This window comes from Mchenga conophoros, linkage group LG14, assembly GCF_057382185.1.
Source record: "Mchenga conophoros isolate Kocher_MC1m ecotype Shallow Benthic linkage group LG14, M_conophoros_male_GT1.1, whole genome shotgun sequence".
Lineage (NCBI taxonomy): Eukaryota > Metazoa > Chordata > Actinopteri > Cichliformes > Cichlidae > Mchenga > Mchenga conophoros.
The window spans coordinates 12,199,799-12,226,285 of NC_140539.1; the positions used below are offsets into that span (position 1 = coordinate 12,199,799).

General features: G+C 39.0%; 2 protein-coding genes across 2 annotated transcripts in view; both read right to left on the bottom strand.

The window, feature by feature from the left end:
* rap1gap2a (RAP1 GTPase activating protein 2a) overlaps positions 1-6,270 on the bottom strand; it is a 105,199-nt gene extending 98,929 nt beyond the window's left edge. Inside the window, exons 1-3 of the mRNA XM_085245287.1 lie at positions 5,596-6,270; positions 5,011-5,156; positions 4,681-4,804 (exon numbers count right to left, since the gene is read on the bottom strand). Coding sequence (XP_085101413.1) covers positions 4,681-4,700 — 20 coding nt within the window. The 5' untranslated portion in view covers positions 4,701-4,804; positions 5,011-5,156; positions 5,596-6,270. The remainder of the gene's footprint in view (positions 1-4,680; positions 4,805-5,010; positions 5,157-5,595) is intronic.
* A 1,663-nt stretch (positions 6,271-7,933) lies between these two features.
* Positions 7,934-25,739, bottom strand: LOC146559382 (uncharacterized). Its single transcript, XM_085245239.1, has 27 exons — positions 25,532-25,739; positions 24,149-24,199; positions 22,766-22,813; positions 22,328-22,530; positions 22,016-22,238; positions 20,694-20,854; positions 20,507-20,621; positions 20,216-20,388; positions 20,038-20,126; positions 19,801-19,945; positions 19,477-19,556; positions 19,272-19,386; positions 18,988-19,146; positions 16,924-17,027; positions 15,926-16,146; positions 14,543-14,593; positions 13,160-13,207; positions 12,722-12,924; positions 12,410-12,632; positions 11,082-11,248; positions 10,895-11,009; positions 10,719-10,747; positions 10,399-10,520; positions 10,168-10,312; positions 8,665-8,823; positions 8,448-8,551; positions 7,934-8,153 (listed from the first exon to the last, which is right to left on the bottom strand). Exons 1-27 carry the CDS (start codon positions 25,737-25,739, stop codon positions 7,934-7,936), a joined length of 3,681 nt encoding a protein of 1,226 aa, XP_085101365.1.
* Positions 25,740-26,487: the final 748 nt, after the last annotated feature.

Here is a 26,487-nt window from a genome sequence, read left to right on the forward strand (position 1 = left end):
TCAGTCACATCCATCCCTTACTTTGGTTTTACAAACCAATGTGGCAATAGAAAAAATGCTAAGATAAGATTTCAATTTATTTTAAAGGGACATCACAAACCAGGGAGTGTCGGGCTGATGTCAATGATTCTCACACGGTCTGTGAGTGCACTGAGCTGACATTTTTACATTAAACACTTACTTTCGATTTCGAACACATGGTTACTGTTTCCGTGAATAAAACTCTTAAACAGGCGCGCACTAAAAGGGTTTAAAGGAAAGGTCATCGATTTAGAAGTGTGACACGCATTTGAACCCCAATAGACACAGAAATCCAACAACCTACCAACACCAGGCGACCATGGGTGTCAGTTATTCAGTAAAGTTGATCCCCTGCTGAAGTACAAAGGCTGTCAAATCAATCTCAAACACACACAAACCTCCCTGCACAAACAGCATGGTTTGTGATTGATGTGCAGCTCAGAGGCCACAGTGTTCGACTGATGGCCCTAAACAAAAAAGCAAAAAAAGCAAAAAAAAATAACCACACACTGATCTCTCTAAAGTATTTCTTATTGATCTGGTTTCCTGCCTGCAGCCCTACTGACACATGAACACCCAGCAGTCCTACAGAGAAAGAAACCAAATAGGGAGAAGGAAGGATTGAAATTGGTTTAATTAAATTCACCCCCACAGCTCCCCCCAATGGAAAGACTGAAGCAGACACAAGTGAGCCTACAGGTGCTTCTGAAGTCACTGTGCTCCCCTATTACCCACCACACACATCATAAAGACATACCCCACCTATCATTTGTTGAGTTTGCCGTCTCTCCCTTTAATCTCCAGGCAGTTTAATGCTTGCGGATCCTTTGTCAGTTCTAATTGGTCCTGCTCGTTGGGGTTGCCTTGGAAACCAGTTTAGAAAGTGTTGGCTGGAGGTCTGCCAAAGGTTGTGATAAGATTAGCTGTTATGGCCCACTGTAACCAACACTGTGCGCATTATGCAAACAGAAAGTAGTTGCAGTGATGCTGTTTGTTCCTCTTTTTTTTTTTTTTTTTAAATGGTGGGAAATATAAACAAACTAATTTCAGCTCTCTTAAGTTTAACATGGAACATGGCGTTACTGCATGGTTCACTTTACTGCCATTACATACATGCATGAGGGAAAATGTTCTGTGATGGAAGATGGAAGAGCTTTGGCTGCTGTTGGTATATGACAGCGGGTATCAGTGTTGCATGCTGTCTGCCACAGTAACAAGTCCCCCCACCCCCAAAGGCCTAAATCTGTCTTTGTGAGCTTTGCTAACAAGCAAAATGTCTGAGTCTTGTCAGGGTGAGCTTATGGCACATGCCAGGAGCTTCTTGTCCAATTATATAGTCAGACATATATATGCTGCTGACACTCTCTCTGTCTTTGTCTCTCTGAGACACGTGACCGCCAACCACGTGACTTTAACTTGCCTGTCCGTGCCAGTTTGAACATGTGACAATCATGGAACAAGTGAATAAGATTACAGTCACACAGTCAATGACCATCAGCCACTTGTTAGAAGTAAAAATTAGTATTACCTGACAGCAGGCAATAGTGCAATAATACTACAACAGTGGCCAAAGCTTTTACAGCTTACCTCACAGGTTGCAAGTGGAAGCTGAAAGCTCTTGCTCAATGTAACCACTTGATTTAAATTAATACGTCCTTTATAACAAAAACAGAAAATGATTGCTAAAGCCCCAGTCACAAAGGTCCAGAGACCTGTGACTAACCACCGCCCTTTGTGATTGCTTATTTACCGCTAGCATATTGGGGCGAGTAGTTTAAATTAAAGTGGAAAACTCGTCTGCAAACACTGGCTAGCTGCTCTCCAAGCTGTAGTGCAAATGTAAAAGGAGCAACACAAACTGAAGTTGAGATCTTTGGCCTTCAAAGTAAGAGTTGCACCTTGTTAAACATGTTGGCTGCAGGGCTGAGGTATAACTTGTTTTTGAAACCGTCACACTTTCTGAAGCTGTATGACCACTGAGCTACTATTTTGGGACAATTTGTGCAAGAAACTAGAGGAAACTGTGATGATCCTCTTGCAATCAAAACAATCACAATAGATTTTTGGTGCAGCGGGTTCTTTACCTCTGGTTTACCCCATCAGCACACATTTTTCCATAGCCCATCCAATATGGTGCATTTATATTTTATTTTAATCCATTGAAACATGTTAAGCAAATGGCTGAGAATGAATGAATACATTTACAGCAATTTGGGAAATGACAGCATAGGAACACTTTCATTTGAAAGCCTCGTATTTTTAAAATGTATTTTTTTTTTACAAAACAAAGCTAACCCAATCATATTCGCTCTATAATTTTCTTATTCTTTTCACTTGGACAAATCTTTTTCTACTACAGCTCACAATACACTTGCTTGAGGATATGCAGAAACTATTCCATGTCAGATTTTGGGGGGTTTCTGGACAAAGCCAGATAATATCATCTTGTCACTGAAAGTGATCTCTTTAAGACCTTGTAATGTGTAATACCAGATTAATGCCTGGGTTTGAGTCCTGTAAATAGGAGACAGGAGCACCTGTCATCACAAGCAGCACAAAGGTCTAGTGCATTAAAAGAGCATGTTAATCCTAAAGGTCATACAGCCATAAATTAGGTTACATGCAAAGAGAGGAAGAGTGAAGTGGGACAGAAACAAGATGTGTAAGAAGAAGATAAGCTCCTGCTCTTTTGTCTTCATGGTATTCAAATTAAGAACCAGAATACAAGTATTATTTGTATTGTAGTATTATATCTTTGTACATTATATTCAGTATTCAGTATAATAACTAAAGAAGCAGGCACAGTTTTCAAAGACACATTTAAAATAGGGTTTAAGTCATTAAAATGTTAAGCTTTTCAGGTAAAACCAGGTTGTCTAGATGATAACGTAAAACAACATGGAGTATCATCTCAGTTCAGTGACTGGAGTAATGTGGATAATACTCATTATAAATGACAGGGGGATAACATACAGTCCCTTCCCAGCCACACATATTAGGACAAAGAACAGACATCAGAAAAAACAAGCCTCTATAGTAGGAAAAATAAAAATAGAAAACAATATTTGCCAATATTTGAGTATTAAAGATGTTGTAGATGTATTTAATTGGCTATATCCGCCCATCGGTTTTCTTGTGAGGACGCTGGAGCCCATCCCAGAGAACACTGAGCAAGAGTTGTGATTTAACCCTGAGGATATACTATTGGGGAAATTTATAAATATGTTGCACCATCCAGGCTTTGTTTGTGGTAGCTGGCTTAACAAAACCTAAAATCCCACCTGTAGATAACAGGTGTCACGACAGTGCTTATCAACTAGCTCTGTTAAGCTTTTCTGCTTCAGCCTTGGTTTGCGCCTATATAAAAATCTTGTGCTACACAAAACGATCCCTGTGAGCGTCGCCTACTCCAGTCAGAGATGTGATTGATTGATCATGATGATGATAAAATGGTGATTAAAAGTGTAATAGTAGTCAGGTATGCCTTAACCTGCATATGCAAAATAGCTTCCACCAGCTGTGAATCCACACAGCACTTAAAACATGTTCTAGCCTCGCTAAAATGCAGATGTGGTTCCTTGATTGGCATACAGGTTACAGGTTTATCAATGAGAGAAAAAAAAAAGACTACATTTAGGTTGAGGATCTTTATCAAATGCACAGTAAACTCAGTTACAAATTCACATGCGCACACTGATGAACAACCACAGAATAATGAAAGATAAGATAAATACAACAGACATCAACACGTCCAGAGAAGCCATCAATTAGAGATCAGACATTTATCTTTATTACTATATCAACACAGGAAAAGCTAACATGCTCTAACAATTAGTGTTGCCCTTATATTTAAGTGCATGAACTGATAATTGGTTCAGCTAAGCATCGCAGGCGAGTGTCACAGAAAGCACAAAGCATCTCAAAGACTGTTTTCTCTGTATTATTGTAGGGCGTTTACCCCACAATGTAAAGTGCTTTGAGATGACTGCTGTTGTGATTTGGCGCTATAGAAATAAAACTGAACTGAATAGATGAGATATAGCTGATCACTCATTCACATGCCTCTCAGGGACAATTGGAGAAAATAAAATAAAAACCAATTGTGCAGAATGTTTTGGTTTGTATGCATAAACTGTAGCAACCATTACATTAGGGATTAGTTGTTCTGTTGTGAAGCATCGAGCTGAGTGTTTCCACCACTGGCAGAAACACGGCACATCACAAGGTGATTTTCTCCTTTTTGATTCTAATCAGGAACAGAATTTAGTGAATGAACATCATGCCGCATTCAGAAAGACAAACCCCTCTATGAAAGTGTAAACTTATACCGCAAACAACAAAGATGTTTACCCGTAGGCATACAAAGACTTCTTTCGGCAACCAGAGGAGTCACCCCCTGCTGCTCATTGAAATGTTACCGTCTGTGGTTCTAGTGAACACTGATAATATGCAATACATAAAGTTGAATTCTGAAGGAGGAGCAACTTCAGAGCCCCAAAGCATCTTTCGTTACTCTGCAACCCAGCAGCGCATTACCGGCCTCCACACACTCTGTCACACACGTCGCTGAAAATAAAGTGATTAAGCACAAACAGAACACACTGTAAAACAAAAACACAAAAAAGAAAACAGCAGTTCAATATTTATTAGTCTTATTACCATTCTGAGCACGGAGCCATGAGGCAGCCTTCATAGCCAGAAGCTCCCACTCGTCCTTTGCATCCATCTTGAAACCATGAAGCCAGATCAGAGCCAGAATGGTGGCCCACACTTCACTGCTGGCCTAACTCCACAAATTAAAAGCAGTGCATATGTTGAGATTGCAGGCTATTGCCCTTACACTTAGATATGATTAGCTGGAGTAAAGGAGTAAAAATTAAATAAATTAATAAATACATTATTTTTGTCTGCCAGACTTTTGCTGCTGTGTAATACTACTAATGCACTGCTGCTTAAACATCTATGACTGAATACGTGAGGATTACCCACCGATGCAGATTTCAGGTTTGCCACCTCCTTGCTGGTCTTCCCCAGCACAGAGGCCAAAGCTGGCTTCAATAACCAGCATCCAGAGGCTTCCAGCAGGGAAACCAGCTGCAGCAAAGGGTCTTTGACTGACAGCTCAGACTCTGTGGCTGTGATAAGAAAGTTACATACATGAATATCATGGTAATTTTGGGCCTGGCCAAGAAGAGCAGCAGAAATATGCCAGAAGCTTGTTGATGGCTACAAAGAGTGTGTAGTCAAGGTGCAACATGCACATTAAATATTAGTGGCAGATGTGTATAAATATGGACCCGCATGCATAATTTTGACCCTGCGTGGATTAGATTAAAAACCTGTGGACCCATGTCTTAGTTTTTAAGGCACTAAAGATGTATTCTGTACAAAATCATGCAACTCCAGAAAAAGAACAGTTCAAGAAAACATTAAAAGCACAAAATAAGTGCACATACTGTAGGTTATTGTTACAGACAGACACATGTATGTGTCTTGTATTTCATAGAGTTTTTGACATGTGTACTAGCAAAAATAAGAGAAAAAAAAAAGTAAACGTGTCACTTGTTGACTTACCCTTCCTCTGAGGTGAGCAGTTAATGCAGCCGAAGGCTGTTGATGGGGAAAAATTTCAGGCAAACCATGAAGATGTATTTTTACTTCTATGTGAAAAATGTGTGATTCACTTTTAGTTCAGTCAAAAGAAAAAAGTCTAAAATAACCTTTTGGAAGTTTACATGTGTGAATAATTTTGGTAATAACAATAATTTTCTTTTTTGGAAGGTAGGGTAGCTTTAATGACAAGAATGTAAGTGTGATGAGTGGGCAGGATGTGAGAGACAGATCCTCAGAGGACGCACACTTGTTGGGTTGATGTTAAAATTAGACCTCTCCTATTCCCAGTATGCATATGTGTGGTTTGTTTGGGTTAGCTTTTGGCTTATTTTCCATCTTTTGGGAAATTTCATTGATTTATGCTGGTGCTTGTCAATGCAGAGCTCTAAAAAGCTCTAAAAGTCAAAACCAGAATCTTAAAGTGCAATCTGAAGTTGATGCAATAAAGTGTGAATACTTAGTAAGAAGCCTCACAGCGGCATCCTGAACGATCTGCTGATGTTCCAGAGAGGAACTTAGGAGAAGTGAACAATTATAATAACCTTAATTAAATAAAAGGCATGAATAACAAATTCCAATTCAGACCCGGATACACAGAACTCAGCTTGGAAAGTGTGTGTGTGTGTACACAGAGATTCAATATCTCGGAAGAGTAAATCCTTTACCTGATCTCAGTTTCTCCGTTACAGAGATCCCTGCAGAGATAAAAACCATAAAATTTCTGTTACTTTACATCCTTAACATTACATTGATGGAGCTTGGCTAAGGATCAGTTATATGTTAAGTGGGATTTATGTCCAGCAGAGGTAACGTATGCACTGTCTGCTCCACATCAGGGACTGCCCATCTGCCTGCAGTAAGCTCTGTTTCCAAATGGAGGCAACGCACAAAGTGTGCGGTACAACCGGTCTGTGTGCCACTCTTGCTTGTTCTGTTTTTGTCCATCAGCCAGCCGTAATTTTTTAACTTTAAAATTAGTTTTTTCACAGTTCTCCTGTTTCCAGCAAACTCAACTGTCTCTCCCATCTTTATTCCAGCCCACTTATCAACCAATCAGTATTCAGTACAAGATTACATCATTTTCTTCCAGCAATGTGCCGTCAAGATATTGGTGGACAGTGTGAGAAGGGTCTGGAGAGAAACCCCTCGCCCTCTCAAACACTAATATGTACAGGAATAGACACATTTGCAGGACCATCAATCCTGCTTTAAGAAACTGAACATGTACACAGAATGTTTGCCTTTACCGTTTGAGACTCTTACAATGTGGGTGTAGCTGGAAATTTGTGGCACTTCTCAGAAAAGGTAAAAAAAAATAAAATAAAAAAAATCTATCGAGTGAAATTTGTGGAAAATCTCAAGGTCGTTGCAAGTGTGTGTGTGTGTGTGTGTGTGTGTCAAAAAGTAACAGTACTTACCCTTACTGATGCTTGGCTGACTCTCACAGGAATCCACCAAATTACACTGTTTTAAAGCTGTGTCACACAAAACAATCATCATCTTTATCATCATCATTTTAAAAAAGTGCTTCAAACAGAAGCGCAAACACCAGAAGAGGACAGAACGAGATAAAATAAAGTCACAATAAAGGGAGAAAGATGCAAAAGGGCAACAAAAGCAATAATACCACTAAAATATAACAAAAAAAATAATACCGATAATTTAATAAAAATTCTTTGTCTTCTAGCAATTTCTAGACACTAATGATAATGGCAATTTTATTTATATAGGACATTAGACTAGATGTGCTGAACATAAATGTTTAAAACATGTTACTGGCCTGTTGCTAGTTAACCTAAGTCGTTGCAAAATATTCCTGCAGCTGTTTCTTTTTAAATGTATTTTTGCAGCGTTTTGTTTCCCCCGTCTCAATTTTTTGTGATGTGTAGCTGATATCAAATTCCAAAATACTTAATTATTATTATTGTTTTATTTAGTTACCTCTTTCTTATTAACATTTGATATGTTTTCTAAATTGTATATAATTGGTCTCTGTGTTTATTTACAATTTAAAGAGCGTCCCAACTTCGGGGTTGTGAAAGAATCAGGCAAAAATTCTGTGCTTTAAGACGATGTAACTCGCTCTAGACAGGGCAGGTGTTAAGCACAAGTTGGTGATGTAATCAGATAAAAAGCGAGCCATCTTCATGACACTGAAAACTCAAATGTCAACATATTTTGCTGAGCCATTAATGACACTTCTTAGTACAGCCCTGTGCTCACAAAGTAGGACTTGAAAGAAAAAAACCTCAGCAGAACTTTGAACATTCACTATTTCAGAATAAATCAAATATCAGTGCTAACACTCACTGGGTGGTGGTATCAGGGGTCCTTGTATCGCCTCACCACTGCTTTTACTAACAGCAATAAAGGCAGTAAAGGCACTGCTCACTCCTGACTGAATACTCAACTCCTCCACCTTCTTCTTCATTTCCTCATCACGCTCTCCTTTGTTGTCTCTTGCTTCCATCTCGAGGGAGCGAATCAGAGTTCGAGCAGCCAACATGTGGACTGTTAATCTGCAAACAGGGCGAAGGAAGAAGTACAGTTGGGATTCTTCTTACACTATCATCCTAATAATGTTTAATAACATGACAACAATGACATACTCACAGCTAGCTCCATCCACAAACAATGCATACAAACAAATCTTAGTATAATCTGTGCATGCTAAAATTGAATGCACAAATCTATTGAATCATTAGTTTTGAATCTGAACTTATTTCTACTCTAATAAAAAATTTATAACTGCTCCTGACCAAATGTATAAGCTAATACTACTAATTGTACCACCAGACTAACAGCTCATTTACCCAGTGTCCTCTGCAGGTCTGAGACTGAAGTGCAGCTGGTTCTCAGAGGGATGACCTGCCAGGCTGTACTTCACCGTCACACAGCCCTCTGCTGCCTCTGAGCTCTGACACAGAATTACAGTGTTAGAAACCAACTACATCTTCACATGAACATCACTGTTAATCAGATTTCAAAACACAACAGACATCTTTCACTGTGAGAAGATGCTGCTCCTACCTGTCCAGTGAGCTGGGCATAAATCAGTGACCTCTGACCCTGGAGAATGGATGTGATTGGTGGAGTGAGGACAGTGACAGACACTTCCTTTGGTAAATCCCATGTGACTGAGATGTCAATCACAGATGGCTGCAGAGCAAATTGCAGTGATTGCATCACCTGAATAATAATTCAAAACAAAGAGTTAGGAGCTGTTTTTTTTAAATGACTGGAATCACACTCTCTGATTAAATAAGTATTTGCTGTGGTTTTGTTTAATTTGACTTTGATTGTGTTTAATGTCTTACTTTTGGTTGTATCTTGTCAGTCGCAGTGATGAACTGAGCGTGACCTCCTCCTTCCTTGGATATCTTATTAATGAAAATATAGCTGGTGTTTTCTCCTGTCCCAAAAGAGAAACACCTGCAATACAACAGTTTCCATTAGATACAGAGACAACTTTTAGCACATTCTGGGAATTCTGCAGATATCTGGTACCACGCAAAAGCCTTAAGCCGTCCCTCATTTTGTTATATTTCATAAAATATTAAGTCAAGTGCCTTTTTATGCTTGAATGACTCATAAGTCAATGTCATGTGGCTTAAACAAAAACAGCCACAACCATGTTCAAATTAAAGACCTTTAGAAAGACTATTCCCCAAGACCACCTTAAATATGGCAAAAAAAAAACAACAAAAAAAAAAAAAAGAAAAGAAAAGAAAATCTGCCTCCTTAAAAGCAAAATACTAAGAAAAGAGGGATGGATCAAGACTTTTGCACAATTTTGTAGTTATGTTTTGTGTTTTCACCTGTGAGAACTTGAATTCTTCTTCACCAGATCTATCACTTCTTTGTCGTTCTTCACCCATCCGCGAGTTAAGACAAACAGCTAGAAAGAAGAGTTTCACCATAAAACAGATGTAAAACAGTAAAACAGTTTGTGTTTAGAGCCATTTTTGGTTCTTTGTTTTAGAAACACAAATGGTTTAGGAGTAACAAACAATGCACAGTTAGTATGAAGACCAGTTACCTGAACAATAATGGTCCTGACAAGCTTTTAAAAACAGTATCTAGAATTACGTGGTAATACGGTATTACTGCAAATTGTGTGTCAATCCAAATTACATACTGCTTGTGTAACAATGGCGATCCATTTAGGATGGTGTGACATATATTTTCTTATCAGAAAGTAAATGTGCGGCTCTATGCAGATGTCCTTATACTCTCCAGTTTGTTGGGCCACTACACTAAATTTGTGTACCTTATTCAGCCAAATGTGAAAATAGTTCAAAAAGAACAAAAACACCCATCCATCTGTTTCTGTATTTGTTGGTAAGGTAAAACAGTCATGTGAAGTTGTACAGGCCCAATACAGGGAAAGGAAGTAAGTCACCATAGCTTATCTCTTTAGATTTTTAGGTAAATATATGTTCCAAGAGTACCTTTATGCAACTATTAGTTGTAATTAAGATTGGGGTGAGCTCCTAAATCTCGTGTGTGCGTGTGTGCGTGTGTGTGTGTTACCTGTCTAGGCTGATTGAGAATGCAGGGCTGGCTGTAAATATGTTTGAGGGGCTCCAGGATCTCTGTTTCTCCAAGATCAGCCTTCATCTTCTTTACTTTCTTCAGAGCCTCCTCCATGGTCTGCCGGCTGTACTCCACACTCTTACTGTCATTACACAAACACCAATACACAAGCACGTGTATTTCTTAGCAAAAACAAGAAGACTTCTGTTGGGTGAAGGAGTTACTCACGGGAAGATGTGTTCATATCTGGACCCAAAACTGTAAATGTTGAAATAGCAGCCCATTGGTAAACTCTTCAACAGGAGGAGCAGAGTGTCCTTCAGAGAAGACGAAAAAGATGGAGAAAGCCACTGTGAGAGGGACACTAGAGATTAAAGACTTCATGAGTCACACATTATGACTACCTTTGCACTGTGGATGCAAGTCTGAAGACTCCTTCTTTTGATCCTAAATCCCATACTTCCAGATCGATCCATTAAGAACACAAACTCTCCACATGAAGCCGTTGAAGACATCACAGACTGGGGGAACTCAGGGTACAGACTCACCATCACCATTGGATCACCCATCAGAGAGCCTGAAACACATGAAAAGGGGAAAAGAATGTAAACTTTATATTTTACAATATATTTAAACACTGTTATCTCCCACCGGAAGAAAGAGGACACGTTTTTAATCATCAGTTGTTAGTTTGCAAATAAAAATGTGCAAACCAACAACTCACCCGGCTCAGCAGAGGCCTGTCCTGCCTCCACCACAGCAGTGGGCTGGTGGGCGTCTTTGTAATAAATCAGCAGTTCAACATCTCTGTCAAACTTGTGTCCTGCAGCCAGCTTGACCTGCACACCACAAACACATTCATATTTATTCATCAGTAACAAGTAACACAGACACATCAGCACTCTACCTACCGTGGCCTGGGTTTGATCAGTGTTGAGGTACTGCAGAGGGTCCAGGGAGCAGTTGGACTCTACTTTAGAGATTGGACGAGGAGAGGACACTCGGGCAGAAAAAGACAGACTGTAGGGCTCCAGAGAGGCTGGAACAGAAGTTACCTGGAAACCTGCACCTTCACTACCTGCACACAGTATCAGACTGATTAGAAGTAAATCTTTTGTTACAGTATCAACTTCAAGGTTCACAGAAAAATTAATTGAACCTCATGTTCTGGTTTTCTTTCTATTGTTATTTGATTTTAATACATTTCACTTCAGTTTTATTTGTATAGTACCAAATCACAGTGAAACAAAAGTCACATGAGAGTAAAAGAATTATAAATTTGATTCTGGATTTGACAGTGAACCAATTAGGAGAAGCCAGTATGGGATAAATATGTTCTCTTTTTCTAGGCCCAGTCAGTACTCTCGCTGCAGTAATAAATGCATGAACTAGTTTTTCAGCATAATTTAGTTCAATTGTTGTTTGCCATCTGGCTTCAACAATAGATAAAGCTAAGTATCATCTGCAGGGCCATATATTTGGATGTTGACTTTTAATGTTCTCTGTAAATCTCCCTCATATACACATTTACATAAGGGGGACGTAAACCCAGGTATGAGAAGGTGCAGTAATAAAAGCTTGTGTACATATTATGTTAGGTGCCTTTTTCATGGGCACCCAACTCAAGGGAGGAACCAGTGTTGTGTCTACACATAACAGACAACTTAGCAAAGTGGACACAATTTTAAACTGTATCTTTAGGCAGCCTGTTGCAAGTACACATCAGTTGTTCCCATTTCTTTAGCTGAAACCATGAAAAAGTAAAAAAATAACACTTTGACATTTATAAAATAATATTTTGGCACCAATAAGATGATTGCCAAAGTGCTATTAGATAAAAACTTGACATATCTGGGTAAGCTGTGCAGTGTGTCCTTAAAACATTGTGGAAACTAGACAGGTGAAGAAGTGCCAGGCCTAACAAACCATCTACAGCACATAATGATTTGAAAGTCATGTCCTTAAGAAATAGGAAAAAGATCCAGCGAACAGCTAACAGGACCCGAGGGATGGATCTGGGTCTTTAGTTGATCCATTTACTGTTCATTGAAGCTTCATCAGAAACGCTCTCAAAAGGAGGGTGGCTATCAAGAAGCCATTCTTATAAAAGGGAAAAAGGGTTCGAGGCATACGAATTTACACAAGAGGTGGACTGAAAATCAGTGGCAACAAAGGTTATCTTGACAGAGAACAACACAAAAGGCAAGCAGGATCAAAAGAAAAGCTACAGTTGTCCTACCCTGAGGTTGGTATCGAGGGTTGAGCACAGCAGGCAGACAGAACCTCAGACCATCATCAGCCTGCACAGCCAGCTCAGTGACGTACTCCAACCTGATGGAGGCGCTCTCTCCTGGAGGCAGACTGCCCACACGCAGAGAGAATATATCTGGACTCTCATCACTCTCCTCCAATAGGAAGGCCTGCTGACCGGAGCTCAGAGCATCATCATACTCCTCACGAGCCTGAAGCACAGGTGACACATGTCAGTGACATTCACTGCGTTTATTTTGAAGCTCACTTATAATCAGGTTATATTTACTGTCCAGCTCACCTTCTGTTTCTCCTTCACCTCAGCTACAATCTGCGTCTGTCCAATCTGAGCACTGAAATGACAGACAGCAGCATCTCCAGGCAGAGGGAAGACAAAAACAGCCTCTAATGGTTTGTCCTCCTTGTTCTCATAGTTCAGAGTGGAGACCACTGTAGCCACATGGTCCCTCACCTCCAGCTCCACCTCAATGCTCTTCGGAGGAACTGACAGACAAACAGAATCAAAACATCCAAACTTACAGATGGTACATTATGAATGAATTATGAAAGAGGTAGGGTCTAAGTCAATACTTCTTCCACTTTTTTTCCCTACTTTTCTAACTTCTTTAGTGTTTCAACAATTCTGGGCCTTTATAGTATTTTTTGTTTTCTGATGCAACTGAATCCACCTTCATGCCATCAGAGATGCAGGAGCGGATGTTTTTTTTTTTTTTTTTACCTGGGTCCTTCTGGGCAGTTATCAGACCACAGGATCCTGTATTTGTACCTATATACAGACAAATCATAGATTTTAGTTTACTGGAACTGATACATTTACACATTAATGTCATACAAAGGCAAACTGAGAGAATGAATACAGAAAGTGAATATGACACGGCTAAAGGATGCAATCTCAGGTCTTTTTACAAAACACCTGAACTAAAGTTTGTGATATAACCTACAGAAGAGCAGGAAGTTATTTAAAAAAAAAAAAAAAAACCTATTGTATTAGTTAGATTAAAATATCTCTCTCTCTTTTCAACCTTGCACTTTGTAGACAGTCCCTGCACAGTCCCCTCTGAGTCACAGTCTATAAATAAATAAAAACTTGTATTTATCTAGTTCAAAGAGTAGCACAATTTCTTCCATTTTATGGTTGGAAAATATATCAAAATTATTATTATTTTCAATTTTACTTAGTATCAGAATTTTGGTTAAATTCAATGACTGGTCAAAATATTCTCAGTAGGTTTTAAAAGGTCAGGTTTTAGAATAAAAAAAGCAACAAAATCTCAAGGGTGGGGTTTATGAGGCTGGATAAACAGGGAATTCCATACTATACTGCCTTCCGTATGGAAGACAGAAGCTGGTATATTGGAGGAAACATTGGACTACAATCAATTAAATGAAAGGTAGTAATACTATCCCATAATTCATAAAAATGATCAAAATTACTGACAAGTGACAAGAAAGTGTTGAAACTTAAAGATGATCAATTTTTTTTTAAAGTTAGACTAAATGCAGAGAAGACAGGGAAGTAACAAAATACTACCTGTCATTAATAAAATCTATGGAAAATAGCAAAAACTAAGACAGAAACTCAAAGAAACACACAATCCAAAAACAGTGCTAACTAAAATCTTATTCCAGCTACTACCTTTCCTTAAGGGCTTATTCTGCAAATGTCCTTCCTGATGAAACCCAAATGTAGAATTTATGTCTGTCTGGAATTAAACAAGCAACCACTTTCTCGCCGAGAATATGTTTTAACCGCTATACCCGTGGAGGAACTTCAAAAGTGCCAATTTATTGGTTAAAAAAATGACTAATTGAAAAATTGGCTTTAAAGAAGACTGACTTTGTGGCATTAAGCAATAGTTTTCCAGAATGCTTGTAGAAATAAATCCTAGTACCCGACCATTTTCCCAGGAATGCTATTTGCTTGTTGGTTAGTCAAGCCAGGCGGAGAACTATTCCTGAATTTTAAATAAATAAAGAAATTACAAGAAAGCTTCTAAGGGAGTTCAGGCTCCGCTGAAGAATAAAGGTGGCACGAACTCTGTTTTGTCTTATACACTATTTTTCAGTTTATGTTTGCACATGCTCCAGTAAAACTACTTACCTTTACTGATCTCACAGGAATCTGAAAAACTGTATTGGCGAAGGAATAAAACTGTGTGACACAAGACAAAGTTATAATCATGATTTAAAAACAGTGTCTTTGAAGTGTATTTACAGACAAGCTGTAGCAAAAAAAAATAAATCTTAATTCAATCATAAAGCCATAACAATTTTGTAAAAGAGAGTTAAAATCGGGAAAAAGATGCAAAATACAAAATAATATGTTTCAAAATGTAAAAAAAATCCCTGAATTTCATTTTTTGCATTATCCAAATCATGAAACGTATTCATTTCAGTATATCCTTATTTGATGTCTGCAGTACCTCAGATGTTTTATCCGTTTTCCACTAAGTCACCGAAAATAACCATTTGAACTTTCTATAGTATATCGTCATATTTTCACACTTACAAATGTAACTAATGGGTCTGAAATGGAGACGCAGCAGTGTAAAGCCTTTGATTCTATTTTACTTTTCCACAAAATAATTGCTCATAATTTCCTGCAACCACCAGGTGGTGGTGAAGAGTCTTTTTCTCTCACATACACACAGTGGCTAAAATAAGTATTAAACATGTCACCAATTTTCCAAGTTAATGTATTTTTAAAGGTGCTACTGATATGAAGCTCTAACCAAAAATCATTAACAACTCATCCAATCCAAAAATACTAAGAAATCAAGCCAAACTTATCAATAAATTCTGTGTAAAAATGAGAAATGACACAGGGGAAAAACGCATGAAGAAAGGGAAGAGCAAAAGGGCATGGAAAGAAGAATATCTATCAGTAATTAAAAAGCAGTTCTGACACTTAGTGCAAATTAATATCAGTTGCTTCAGTCCCAACTGATGGCCTCTGGAAAGGTGTCTCATTACCAATGTGTCACACAAGAAACATCTCGTGATGGGTAAAACAAATGAGCTCTCACAAGACTTTGGCAACCTTATTGTTGCTTCCAGCGAGCACTACTGGGGCCATGTGCATGCACTGCACATTTTGTGCTGCTGTGACTTCATGCATACCTTCCTTCAGCTGTGTTAGTAAGATACAGCTCTGCAGACTACATGTGTAAAACTCATCTCGTAAGTAGAGGCCTACATTTTGCATATTTTAAAGAGTGATTTTGAACTGAAACTCTCAATATAACTTGCTCAAGACCAATTAAGTGTTCGGCATAAGTTACCACTGTGAATGAACAAGGTAAAAAGAAATCTACCTTCCTGGCAATGAAAACTCCAACTCAGAGGTCAAAATATGGTGCTAATAATCATGTTTCACAGTACATCCTTCTGAGCTCATGTTGTGTTAATAAAGTAGGGCTTGAAAGGACAAGCAAAACAACATTCAGTGTTTCAGAATACAGAAAATATAAATGTGAATACTCACGGTTTGCTCGACATTCTATGCTTATCAGGGGTCCTTGTATCGCCTCACCACTGCTTTTACTAACAGCAATAAAGGCAGTAAAGGCACTGCTCACTCCTGACTGGATACTCAACTCCTCCACCTTCTTCTTCATTTCCTCATCACGCTCTCCTTTGTCGTCTCTTGCTTCCATCTCGAGGGAGCGAATCAGAGTTCGAGCAGCCAACATGTGGACTGTTAATCTGCAAACAGGGAGAAAGAAGAAGTACAGCTGGGATTCTTCTTACACTTTCATCTTGCCAAAATAAATTCAAAAATGATATATTTAATGCAACTTATTAATGAACAGAAATCTATGGAAGCCCGTTTCCGCCACTAAAAAAAAAAAAAAAAAAAAAAAAAGCTAGTATCCATAACTCGAAATTTCGAGTTAGCTCTGCCAATCAAAAATATACGTGAATGAGGTCGCTTTCTTGTTACCCGGAAGCATATGGCGCAGGACCGCGCACTCAAAAACGGATCCCAACAAATTAAAGTATGTTTGCTGATAGTAACACCATGTGATTCAGCTAATAACACAGGGATTTCATCATTTGTGAAGCCAGGCTGAAAACACTCAGCAATCTGTGCATTCACGACTGGATGTAATACCGGTAGCTTAGCTGCAGCATTTGTAGCTGAGGGCTTCAGCTTCCGGGTAACATGGAAATGACGTCATTCACGTAGATTACTGATTGGCAGCGCTAACTCAAAATTTCGAGAAAATAACTCGAAATTTCGAGAAAATAACTCGAAATTTTGAGTTATGGATCCTTTTTTTTTTTTTTTTAGTGGCGGAAACGGGCTTCCATAGAAATCTGACATGAAATTAACTTTTTTTCTTTATCCTACAAAAATACATGTAGTAGTTAGGTGCTCTTGTGTTCTGAGTTAAAAGCAAATGCAGTCACGTTGACATATGCATAATGCTTTATTCTGTTTTCATATCTAATTCTGACACTAGATATGAACTCATTTACCCAGTGTCCTCTGCAGGTCTGAGACTGAAGTGCAGCTGGTTCTCAGAGGGATGACCTGCCAGGCTGTACTTCAGCGTCACACAGCCCTCTGCTGCCTCTGAGCTCTGACACAGAATTACAGTGTTAGAAGTCACGTTAATTACTGTCATCAAATACCTAAACAACAACATGAGAGGTAGGGGTGCAACGATACACAAAATTCACGGTTCGGTTCGATACTTTGGTGTCACGGTTCGATATTTTTTTCGATACAAAAAAAAAAAAAATGTTCATGCCTTTTTAATTTGTCATTTATTAAATTTTCACAGCACATTCTGCACCACTTCTTTGTGCGTTCATCATTTGTTTGAAGCCAGCTCACCTCCTGCAACTACTTTTCCGAGAATATGTGCTTCTTTTGTAGTTCGGACTCCTGACATTTCATTGGAGGTGGAGGAACATCACAGTAATTGCTTAAAGGAGCTTCTTCGACATCTTTAAGAGTTCTAAACAAACGTCTGTCCTCCTCCAGAAAATCTTATGTACGCAAACACGCATTGCAACTTCTTATCTTGTGCACGTTTTTTATTTTGACAGCGAATGCGCACCTGCAGACCACTTATGTGCAGCCCTGGTTATTTAGCTCGTCATATTGCAGCCACAGAAATTCTTTTGTCCATGAAACCATAAAGCTGCACTTTCTTTTTGCCTTATAGTCTGATTTGTCATAACTTTACAGTTTTGTGGTAAGCTTTTCTTTGGCTGTCACTTCTTCACCCTGACCTGTCTTATTTGGCTCAGCAGAACTAAAATATATATCCTGCTGCTTTTACACACACACACATAACGGTCAGCGATTCTCTGCGCGATCAACCTCTCACATGTTTAAGCTTGCTGCGGGAGATTTCACTTGTCATGTTTGCATAGTAAGCTAACAATTAATAAGACGATGTCAGAGGAATTGGTGCGCAAATTATCATCACTCACCAATCAGTACTGTCGCTCTCTATACACAGTTCGCGCGATTGCAAAGTGAAAGCAAAAAACAAGCGCAAATTCAAACGCGATTTCAATATGTCACATATTGACAGTGGCTCACCGATGCCAATGACATAATTACCCAGCTACATTTCCGAAAGAATGCAAAAGCATTGACATATATTTTTCCTTCCTACGATAGGCCGACGGGCAGGGCAGAGATAGATTTTGGTAGCCCGACTGGAAAAATCGCTAGCTCCGGGACGTCGGGCTAGCGATATTGCAAGCCCTGTATCTGATTGAGGAATCACTCATCTTTGGAAAAGAGAGTTTATTACAGAGAAATGGCTCTTTCCAAAATAAAAGCTATACTATATGCTTCTTCTGGGCTATATTCTCAGCAGCATATTAAAGATATCAGGTCCCATAAGGAGAATCATGTGCTAACGGCTGTCTAAATGACTCGGGTAAAGTCTGTAGCATGCGTGCTTGTTGTTTTTGTCTGCTTCCACTTGTCTTTGCACTAGGATGATGTCGGAAGGAAATGTGCAGTCATATTCATTGTGTTCACACTAGTGTTGTCAGTGTTAATCTGAAATGAAGTTAACGCCACAACACGGCAAATCTCCGTTAACGAGCTACCGCGGATCGCCCCGTGTGTGGGGCTGGACGGCCAACACGTTAACGAGCTAACTGCGCTAACGCAGTAGTTCCCACCCATGTAATTGAGCATTGCCTGGCACATCCAACATACTGTCTTCAGGGTCATACTTCACATGAAAACCAAAATAGTTCCAAACGCCAGATCTGAATGAGGGTGGGGGAGGTTCAATTTGCCATGTTGCAACGAGAGCTTAACCTCTGTCTGGCTAGCTTGCCCTGCGCTCAGTGAATCTGCACTCGACAGTGCAGCCTAGGCGGAGCAGTCGAGTGCAGATTCACTGAGCGCTCAACACAGACAGCATCGTCAGAAGGAAAGTTGATAAAATAAATTAAAAATTTTGTATTGTTCGATACATATGCTTACCGAACCGAAAGCACTGTATCGAACGGTTCAATATCGATACGAGTATCGTTGCACCCCTAATGAGAGGCTGCTGCTCCTACCTGTCCAGTGAGCTGGGCATAAATCAGTGACCTCTGACCCTGGAAAAGTGTTGTGATTGGTGGAGAGAGGACAGTGACAGACACTTCCTTTGGTAAATCCCATGTGACTGAGATGTCGACCACAGCTGGCTGCAGAGCAAATCGTAGCGACTGCATCACCTGACAACAACAAGAATTAGAAAAAAAAAAAATACATTTATGGGGTTTTTTTTTAATCATTCTGTCCTAATAATAACATCATGTTGTCTTTTTATGATGACAATTATTATGACTTATTGTCTTACTTTTGGTTGCATCCTGTCAGTCCCTGTGATGAACTGAGCGTGACCTCCTCCTTCCTTGGCCATCCCATTGATGAGAGCAGAGCTGGCCCCTTCCCCAATCCCAAAAGAGAAACACCTGCAATACACCAGCTTTTGTTGTGTACACAGAGGACATGTTGGACATTCTGGTAATTGTGTAGATATAACAGTTTTTTTGTAGTTTCACCTGTGAGAATCTGAATTCTTCTTCACCAGATCGATCACTTCTTTGGTGTTTCCCACCTGTCCATCAGTAAAGACAAACAGCTGGAGAGGAGAGTTGGCACATAAGGACATAACATCAGACCCAGAAACACACAACTAGTTCTGAGAGCTGAGTTAAGTTTCAAAAACAAAAATACTTTCATGGTAATACACAATAAACAAGCAAACAAAAGAGCAGAACTGTTTCCTGGACACTACACTAACTTTGTATAACTGTTCAAGCTGGGCGTTTTAAAAAAAAGTGCATTAATAGTCAGTGTAATGTCAGTGTATATGTCTGTGTTACCTGTCTGGGCTGATTGGGAATGCAGGCCTGGCTGTAAATATATTTGAGGGGCTTCAGGATCTTTGTTCCTCCAAGATTAGCCTTCATCTTCTTTATTTTCTTCAGAGCCTCCTCCATGGTCTTCTGGCTGTACTCCACACTCTTACTGTCATTACACAAACACCAATACACAAGTACATGTACTTCGTATCAAAAACAGACTTTTGTTGGGCTGACTGATGTGAGGCAGAGACTCACGGGAAGATGTGTTCATATTTGGACCCGAAACTGTAAATGTTGAAATAGCAGCCAATTGGTAAACTCTTCAACAGCAGCAGTAGAGTGTCCTTAAGGGAAGAGGGAAAAGATGGTGAGGCCACTGTGTGAGAGGCACATCATGAAATTAAAGATTTCAGAGTAAACTTATTATGAATACCTTGGCACCGTGGATGCGAGTCTGGCGAGGAAATCCGTGGTTCCTAAATCCCATACTTCCAGATCGATCCACTAAGAACACAAACTCTCCACATGGAGCCATTGAAGACATCACAGACTGGGGGAACTCAGGGTACAGACTCACCATCACCACTGGATCACCCATCAGAGAGCCTGAAAATGAGAGACAGAAAAAGAAAATTACATAAATGCTTTTTATTCCAACACAAACTGTTTGTTAAAAAGTAAGGATAATGAAATGTGTATTTGCAAACTAAAAACTTTCACTCACCCGGCTCAGCAGAGGCCTGTCCTGCCTCCACCACAGCAGTGGGCTGGTGGGCGTTTTTGTAATAAATCAGCAGTTCAACATCTCTGTCAAACTTGTGTCCTGCAGCCAGCTTGACCTGCACACCACAAACACATTCATATTTATTCATCAGTAAGAAGTAACACAGACACATCAGCACTCTACCTACCGTGGCCTGGGTTTGATCGGTGTTGAGGTACTGCAGAGGGTCCAGGGAACAGTTGGACTCTACTTTAGAGATTGGACGAGGAGAGGACACTCGGGCAGAAAAAGACAGACTGTAGGGCTCCAGAGAGGCTGGAACAGAAGTTACCTGGAAACCTGCACCACCTGCACACAGTATCAGACTGATTAGAAGTAAATCTTTTGTTACAGTATCAACTTCAAGGTTCACAGAAAAATTAATTGAACCTCATGTTCTGGTTTTCTTTCTATTGTTATTTGATTTTAATACATTTCACTTCAGTTTTATTTGTATAGTACCAAATCACAGTGAAACAAAAGTCACATGAGAGTAAAAGAATTATAAATTTGATTCTGGATTTGACAGTGAACCAATTAGGAGAAGCCAGTATGGGATAAATATGTTCTCTTTTTCTAGGCCCAGTCAGTACTCTCGCTGCAGTAATAAATGCATGAACTAGTTTTTCAGCATAATTTAGTTCAATTGTTGTTTGCCATCTGGCTTCAACAATAGATAAAGCTAAGTATCATCTGCAGGGCCATATATTTGGATGTTGACTTTTAATGTTCTCTGTAAATCTCCCTCATATACACATTTACATAAGGGGGACGTAAACCCAGGTATGAGAAGGTGCAGTAATAAAAGCTTGTGTACATATTATGTTAGGTGCCTTTTTCATGGGCACCCAACTCAAGGGAGGAACCAGTGTTGTGTCTACACATAACAGACAACTTAGCAAAGTGGACACAATTTTAAACTGTATCTTTAGGCAGCCTGTTGCAAGTACACATCAGTTGTTCCCATTTCTTTAGCTGAAACCATGAAAAAGTAAAAAAATAACACTTTGACATTTATAAAATAATATTTTGGCACCAATAAGATGATTGCCAAAGTGCTATTAGATAAAAACTTGACATATCTGGGTAAGCTGTGCAGTGTGTCCTTAAAACATTGTGGAAACTAGACAGGTGAAGAAGTGCCAGGCCTAACAAACCATCTACAGCACATAATGATTTGAAAGTCATGTCCTTAAGAAATAGGAAAAAGATCCAGCGAACAGCTAACAGGACCCGAGGGATGGATCTGGGTCTTTAGTTGATCCATTTACTGTTCATTGAAGCTTCATCAGAAACGCTCTCAAAAGGAGGGTGGCTATCAAGAAGCCATTCTTATAAAAGGGAAAAAGGGTTCGAGGCATACGAATTTACACAAGAGGTGGACTGAAAATCAGTGGCAACAAAGGTTATCTTGACAGAGAACAACACAAAAGGCAAGCAGGATCAAAAGAAAAGCTACAGTTGTCCTACCCTGAGGTTGGTATCGAGGGTTGAGCACAGCAGGCAGACAGAACCTCAGACCATCATCAGCCTGCACAGCCAGCTCAGTGACGTACTCCAACCTGATGGAGGCGCTCTCTCCTGGAGGCAGACTGCCCACACGCAGAGAGAATATATCTGGACTCTCATCACTCTCCTCCAATAGGAAGGCCTGCTGACCGGAGCTCAGAGCATCATCATACTCCTCACGAGCCTGAAGCACAGGTGACACATGTCAGTGACATTCACTGCGTTTATTTTGAAGCTCACTTATAATCAGGTTATATTTACTGTCCAGCTCACCTTCTGTTTCTCCTTCACCTCAGCTACAATCTGCGTCTGTCCAATCTGAGCACTGAAATGACAGACAGCAGCATCTCCAGGCAGAGGGAAGACAAAAACAGCCTCTAATGGTTTGTCCTCCTTGTTCTCATAGTTCAGAGTGGAGACCACTGTAGCCACATGGTCCCTCACCTCCAGCTCCACCTCAATGCTCTTCGGAGGAACTGACAGACAAACAGAATCAAAACATCCAAACTTACAGATGGTACATTATGAATGAATTATGAAAGAGGTAGGGTCTAAGTCAATACTTCTTCCACTTTTTTTCCCTACTTTTCTAACTTCTTTAGTGTTTCAACAATTCTGGGCCTTTATAGTATTTTTTGTTTTCTGATGCAACTGAATCCACCTTCATGCCATCAGAGATGCAGGAGCGGATGTTTTTTTTTTTTTTTTTACCTGGGTCCTTCTGGGCAGTTATCAGACCACAGGATCCTGTATTTGTACCTATATACAGACAAATCATAGATTTTAGTTTACTGGAACTGATACATTTACACATTAATGTCATACAAAGGCAAACTGAGAGAATGAATACAGAAAGTGAATATGACACGGCTAAAGGATGCAATCTCAGGTCTTTTTACAAAACACCTGAACTAAAGTTTGTGATATAACCTACAGAAGAGCAGGAAGTTATTTAAAAAAAAAAAAAAAAACCTATTGTATTAGTTAGATTAAAATATCTCTCTCTCTTTTCAACCTTGCACTTTGTAGACAGTCCCTGCACAGTCCCCTCTGAGTCACAGTCTATAAATAAATAAAAACTTGTATTTATCTAGTTCAAAGAGTAGCACAATTTCTTCCATTTTATGGTTGGAAAATATATCAAAATTATTATTATTTTCAATTTTACTTAGTATCAGAATTTTGGTTAAATTCAATGACTGGTCAAAATATTCTCAGTAGGTTTTAAAAGGTCAGGTTTTAGAATAAAAAAAGCAACAAAATCTCAAGGGTGGGGTTTATGAGGCTGGATAAACAGGGAATTCCATACTATACTGCCTTCCGTATGGAAGACAGAAGCTGGTATATTGGAGGAAACATTGGACTACAATCAATTAAATGAAAGGTAGTAATACTATCCCATAATTCATAAAAATGATCAAAATTACTGACAAGTGACAAGAAAGTGTTGAAACTTAAAGATGATCAATTTTTTTTTAAAGTTAGACTAAATGCAGAGAAGACAGGGAAGTAACAAAATACTACCTGTCATTAATAAAATCTATGGAAAATAGCAAAAACTAAGACAGAAACTCAAAGAAACACACAATCCAAAAACAGTGCTAACTAAAATCTTATTCCAGCTACTACCTTTCCTTAAGGGCTTATTCTGCAAATGTCCTTCCTGATGAAACCCAAATGTAGAATTTATGTCTGTCTGGAATTAAACAAGCAACCACTTTCTCGCCGAGAATATGTTTTAACCGCTATACCCGTGGAGGAACTTCAAAAGTGCCAATTTATTGGTTAAAAAAATGACTAATTGAAAAATTGGCTTTAAAGAAGACTGACTTTGTGGCATTAAGCAATAGTTTTCCAGAATGCTTGTAGAAATAAATCCTAGTACCCGACCATTTTCCCAGGAATGCTATTTGCTTGTTGGTTAGTCAAGCCAGGCGGAGAACTATTCCTGAATTTTAAATAAATAAAGAAATTACAAGAAAGCTTCTAAGGGAGTTCAGGCTCCGCTGAAGAATAAAGGTGGCACGAACTCTGTTTTGTCTTATACACTATTTTTCAGTTTATGTTTGCACATGCTCCAGTAAAACTACTTACCTTTACTGATCTCACAGGAATCTGAAAAACTGTATTGGCGAAGGAATAAAACTGTGTGACACAAGACAAAGTTATAATCATGATTTAAAAACAGTGTCTTTGAAGTGTATTTACAGACAAGCTGTAGCAAAAAAAAATAAATCTTAATTCAATCATAAAGCCATAACAATTTTGTAAAAGAGAGTTAAAATCGGGAAAAAGATGCAAAATACAAAATAATATGTTTCAAAATGTAAAAAAAATCCCTGAATTTCATTTTTTGCATTATCCAAATCATGAAACGTATTCATTTCAGTATATCCTTATTTGATGTCTGCAGTACCTCAGATGTTTTATCCGTTTTCCACTAAGTCACCGAAAATAACCATTTGAACTTTCTATAGTATATCGTCATATTTTCACACTTACAAATGTAACTAATGGGTCTGAAATGGAGACGCAGCAGTGTAAAGCCTTTGATTCTATTTTACTTTTCCACAAAATAATTGCTCATAATTTCCTGCAACCACCAGGTGGTGGTGAAGAGTCTTTTTCTCTCACATACACACAGTGGCTAAAATAAGTATTAAACATGTCACCAATTTTCCAAGTTAATGTATTTTTAAAGGTGCTACTGATATGAAGCTCTAACCAAAAATCATTAACAACTCATCCAATCCAAAAATACTAAGAAATCAAGCCAAACTTATCAATAAATTCTGTGTAAAAATGAGAAATGACACAGGGGAAAAACGCATGAAGAAAGGGAAGAGCAAAAGGGCATGGAAAGAAGAATATCTATCAGTAATTAAAAAGCAGTTCTGACACTTAGTGCAAATTAATATCAGTTGCTTCAGTCCCAACTGATGGCCTCTGGAAAGGTGTCTCATTACCAATGTGTCACACAAGAAACATCTCGTGATGGGTAAAACAAATGAGCTCTCACAAGACTTTGGCAACCTTATTGTTGCTTCCAGCGAGCACTACTGGGGCCATGTGCATGCACTGCACATTTTGTGCTGCTGTGACTTCATGCATACCTTCCTTCAGCTGTGTTAGTAAGATACAGCTCTGCAGACTACATGTGTAAAACTCATCTCGTAAGTAGAGGCCTACATTTTGCATATTTTAAAGAGTGATTTTGAACTGAAACTCTCAATATAACTTGCTCAAGACCAATTAAGTGTTCGGCATAAGTTACCACTGTGAATGAACAAGGTAAAAAGAAATCTACCTTCCTGGCAATGAAAACTCCAACTCAGAGGTCAAAATATGGTGCTAATAATCATGTTTCACAGTACATCCTTCTGAGCTCATGTTGTGTTAATAAAGTAGGGCTTGAAAGGACAAGCAAAACAACATTCAGTGTTTCAGAATACAGAAAATATAAATGTGAATACTCACGGTTTGCTCGACATTCTATGCTTATCAGGGGTCCTTGTATCGCCTCACCACTGCTTTTACTAACAGCAATAAAGGCAGTAAAGGCACTGCTCACTCCTGACTGGATACTCAACTCCTCCACCTTCTTCTTCATTTCCTCATCACGCTCTCCTTTGTCGTCTCTTGCTTCCATCTCGAGGGAGCGAATCAGAGTTCGAGCAGCCAACATGTGGACTGTTAATCTGCAAACAGGGAGAAAGAAGAAGTACAGCTGGGATTCTTCTTACACTTTCATCTTGCCAAAATAAATTCAAAAATGATATATTTAATGCAACTTATTAATGAACAGAAATCTATGGAAGCCCGTTTCCGCCACTAAAAAAAAAAAAAAAAAAAAAAAAAGCTAGTATCCATAACTCGAAATTTCGAGTTAGCTCTGCCAATCAAAAATATACGTGAATGAGGTCGCTTTCTTGTTACCCGGAAGCATATGGCGCAGGACCGCGCACTCAAAAACGGATCCCAACAAATTAAAGTATGTTTGCTGATAGTAACACCATGTGATTCAGCTAATAACACAGGGATTTCATCATTTGTGAAGCCAGGCTGAAAACACTCAGCAATCTGTGCATTCACGACTGGATGTAATACCGGTAGCTTAGCTGCAGCATTTGTAGCTGAGGGCTTCAGCTTCCGGGTAACATGGAAATGACGTCATTCACGTAGATTACTGATTGGCAGCGCTAACTCAAAATTTCGAGAAAATAACTCGAAATTTCGAGAAAATAACTCGAAATTTTGAGTTATGGATCCTTTTTTTTTTTTTTTTAGTGGCGGAAACGGGCTTCCATAGAAATCTGACATGAAATTAACTTTTTTTCTTTATCCTACAAAAATACATGTAGTAGTTAGGTGCTCTTGTGTTCTGAGTTAAAAGCAAATGCAGTCACGTTGACATATGCATAATGCTTTATTCT

Bases quoted from the DNA above. Each gene is read 5' to 3' on its own strand.
- LOC146559382 (XM_085245239.1), bottom strand. From the start codon at position 25,739: ATGTTGGCTGCTCGAACTCTGATTCGCTCCCTCGAGATGGAAGCAAGA. The intron at 22,239-22,327 runs GTGAGCTGGACA...CCTGTGCTTCAG, and splicing joins AGGTGAAGGAGAAACAGAAG to GCTCGTGAGGAGTATGATGA. The intron at 12,633-12,721 runs GTGAGCTGGACA...CCTGTGCTTCAG, and splicing joins AGGTGAAGGAGAAACAGAAG to GCTCGTGAGGAGTATGATGA.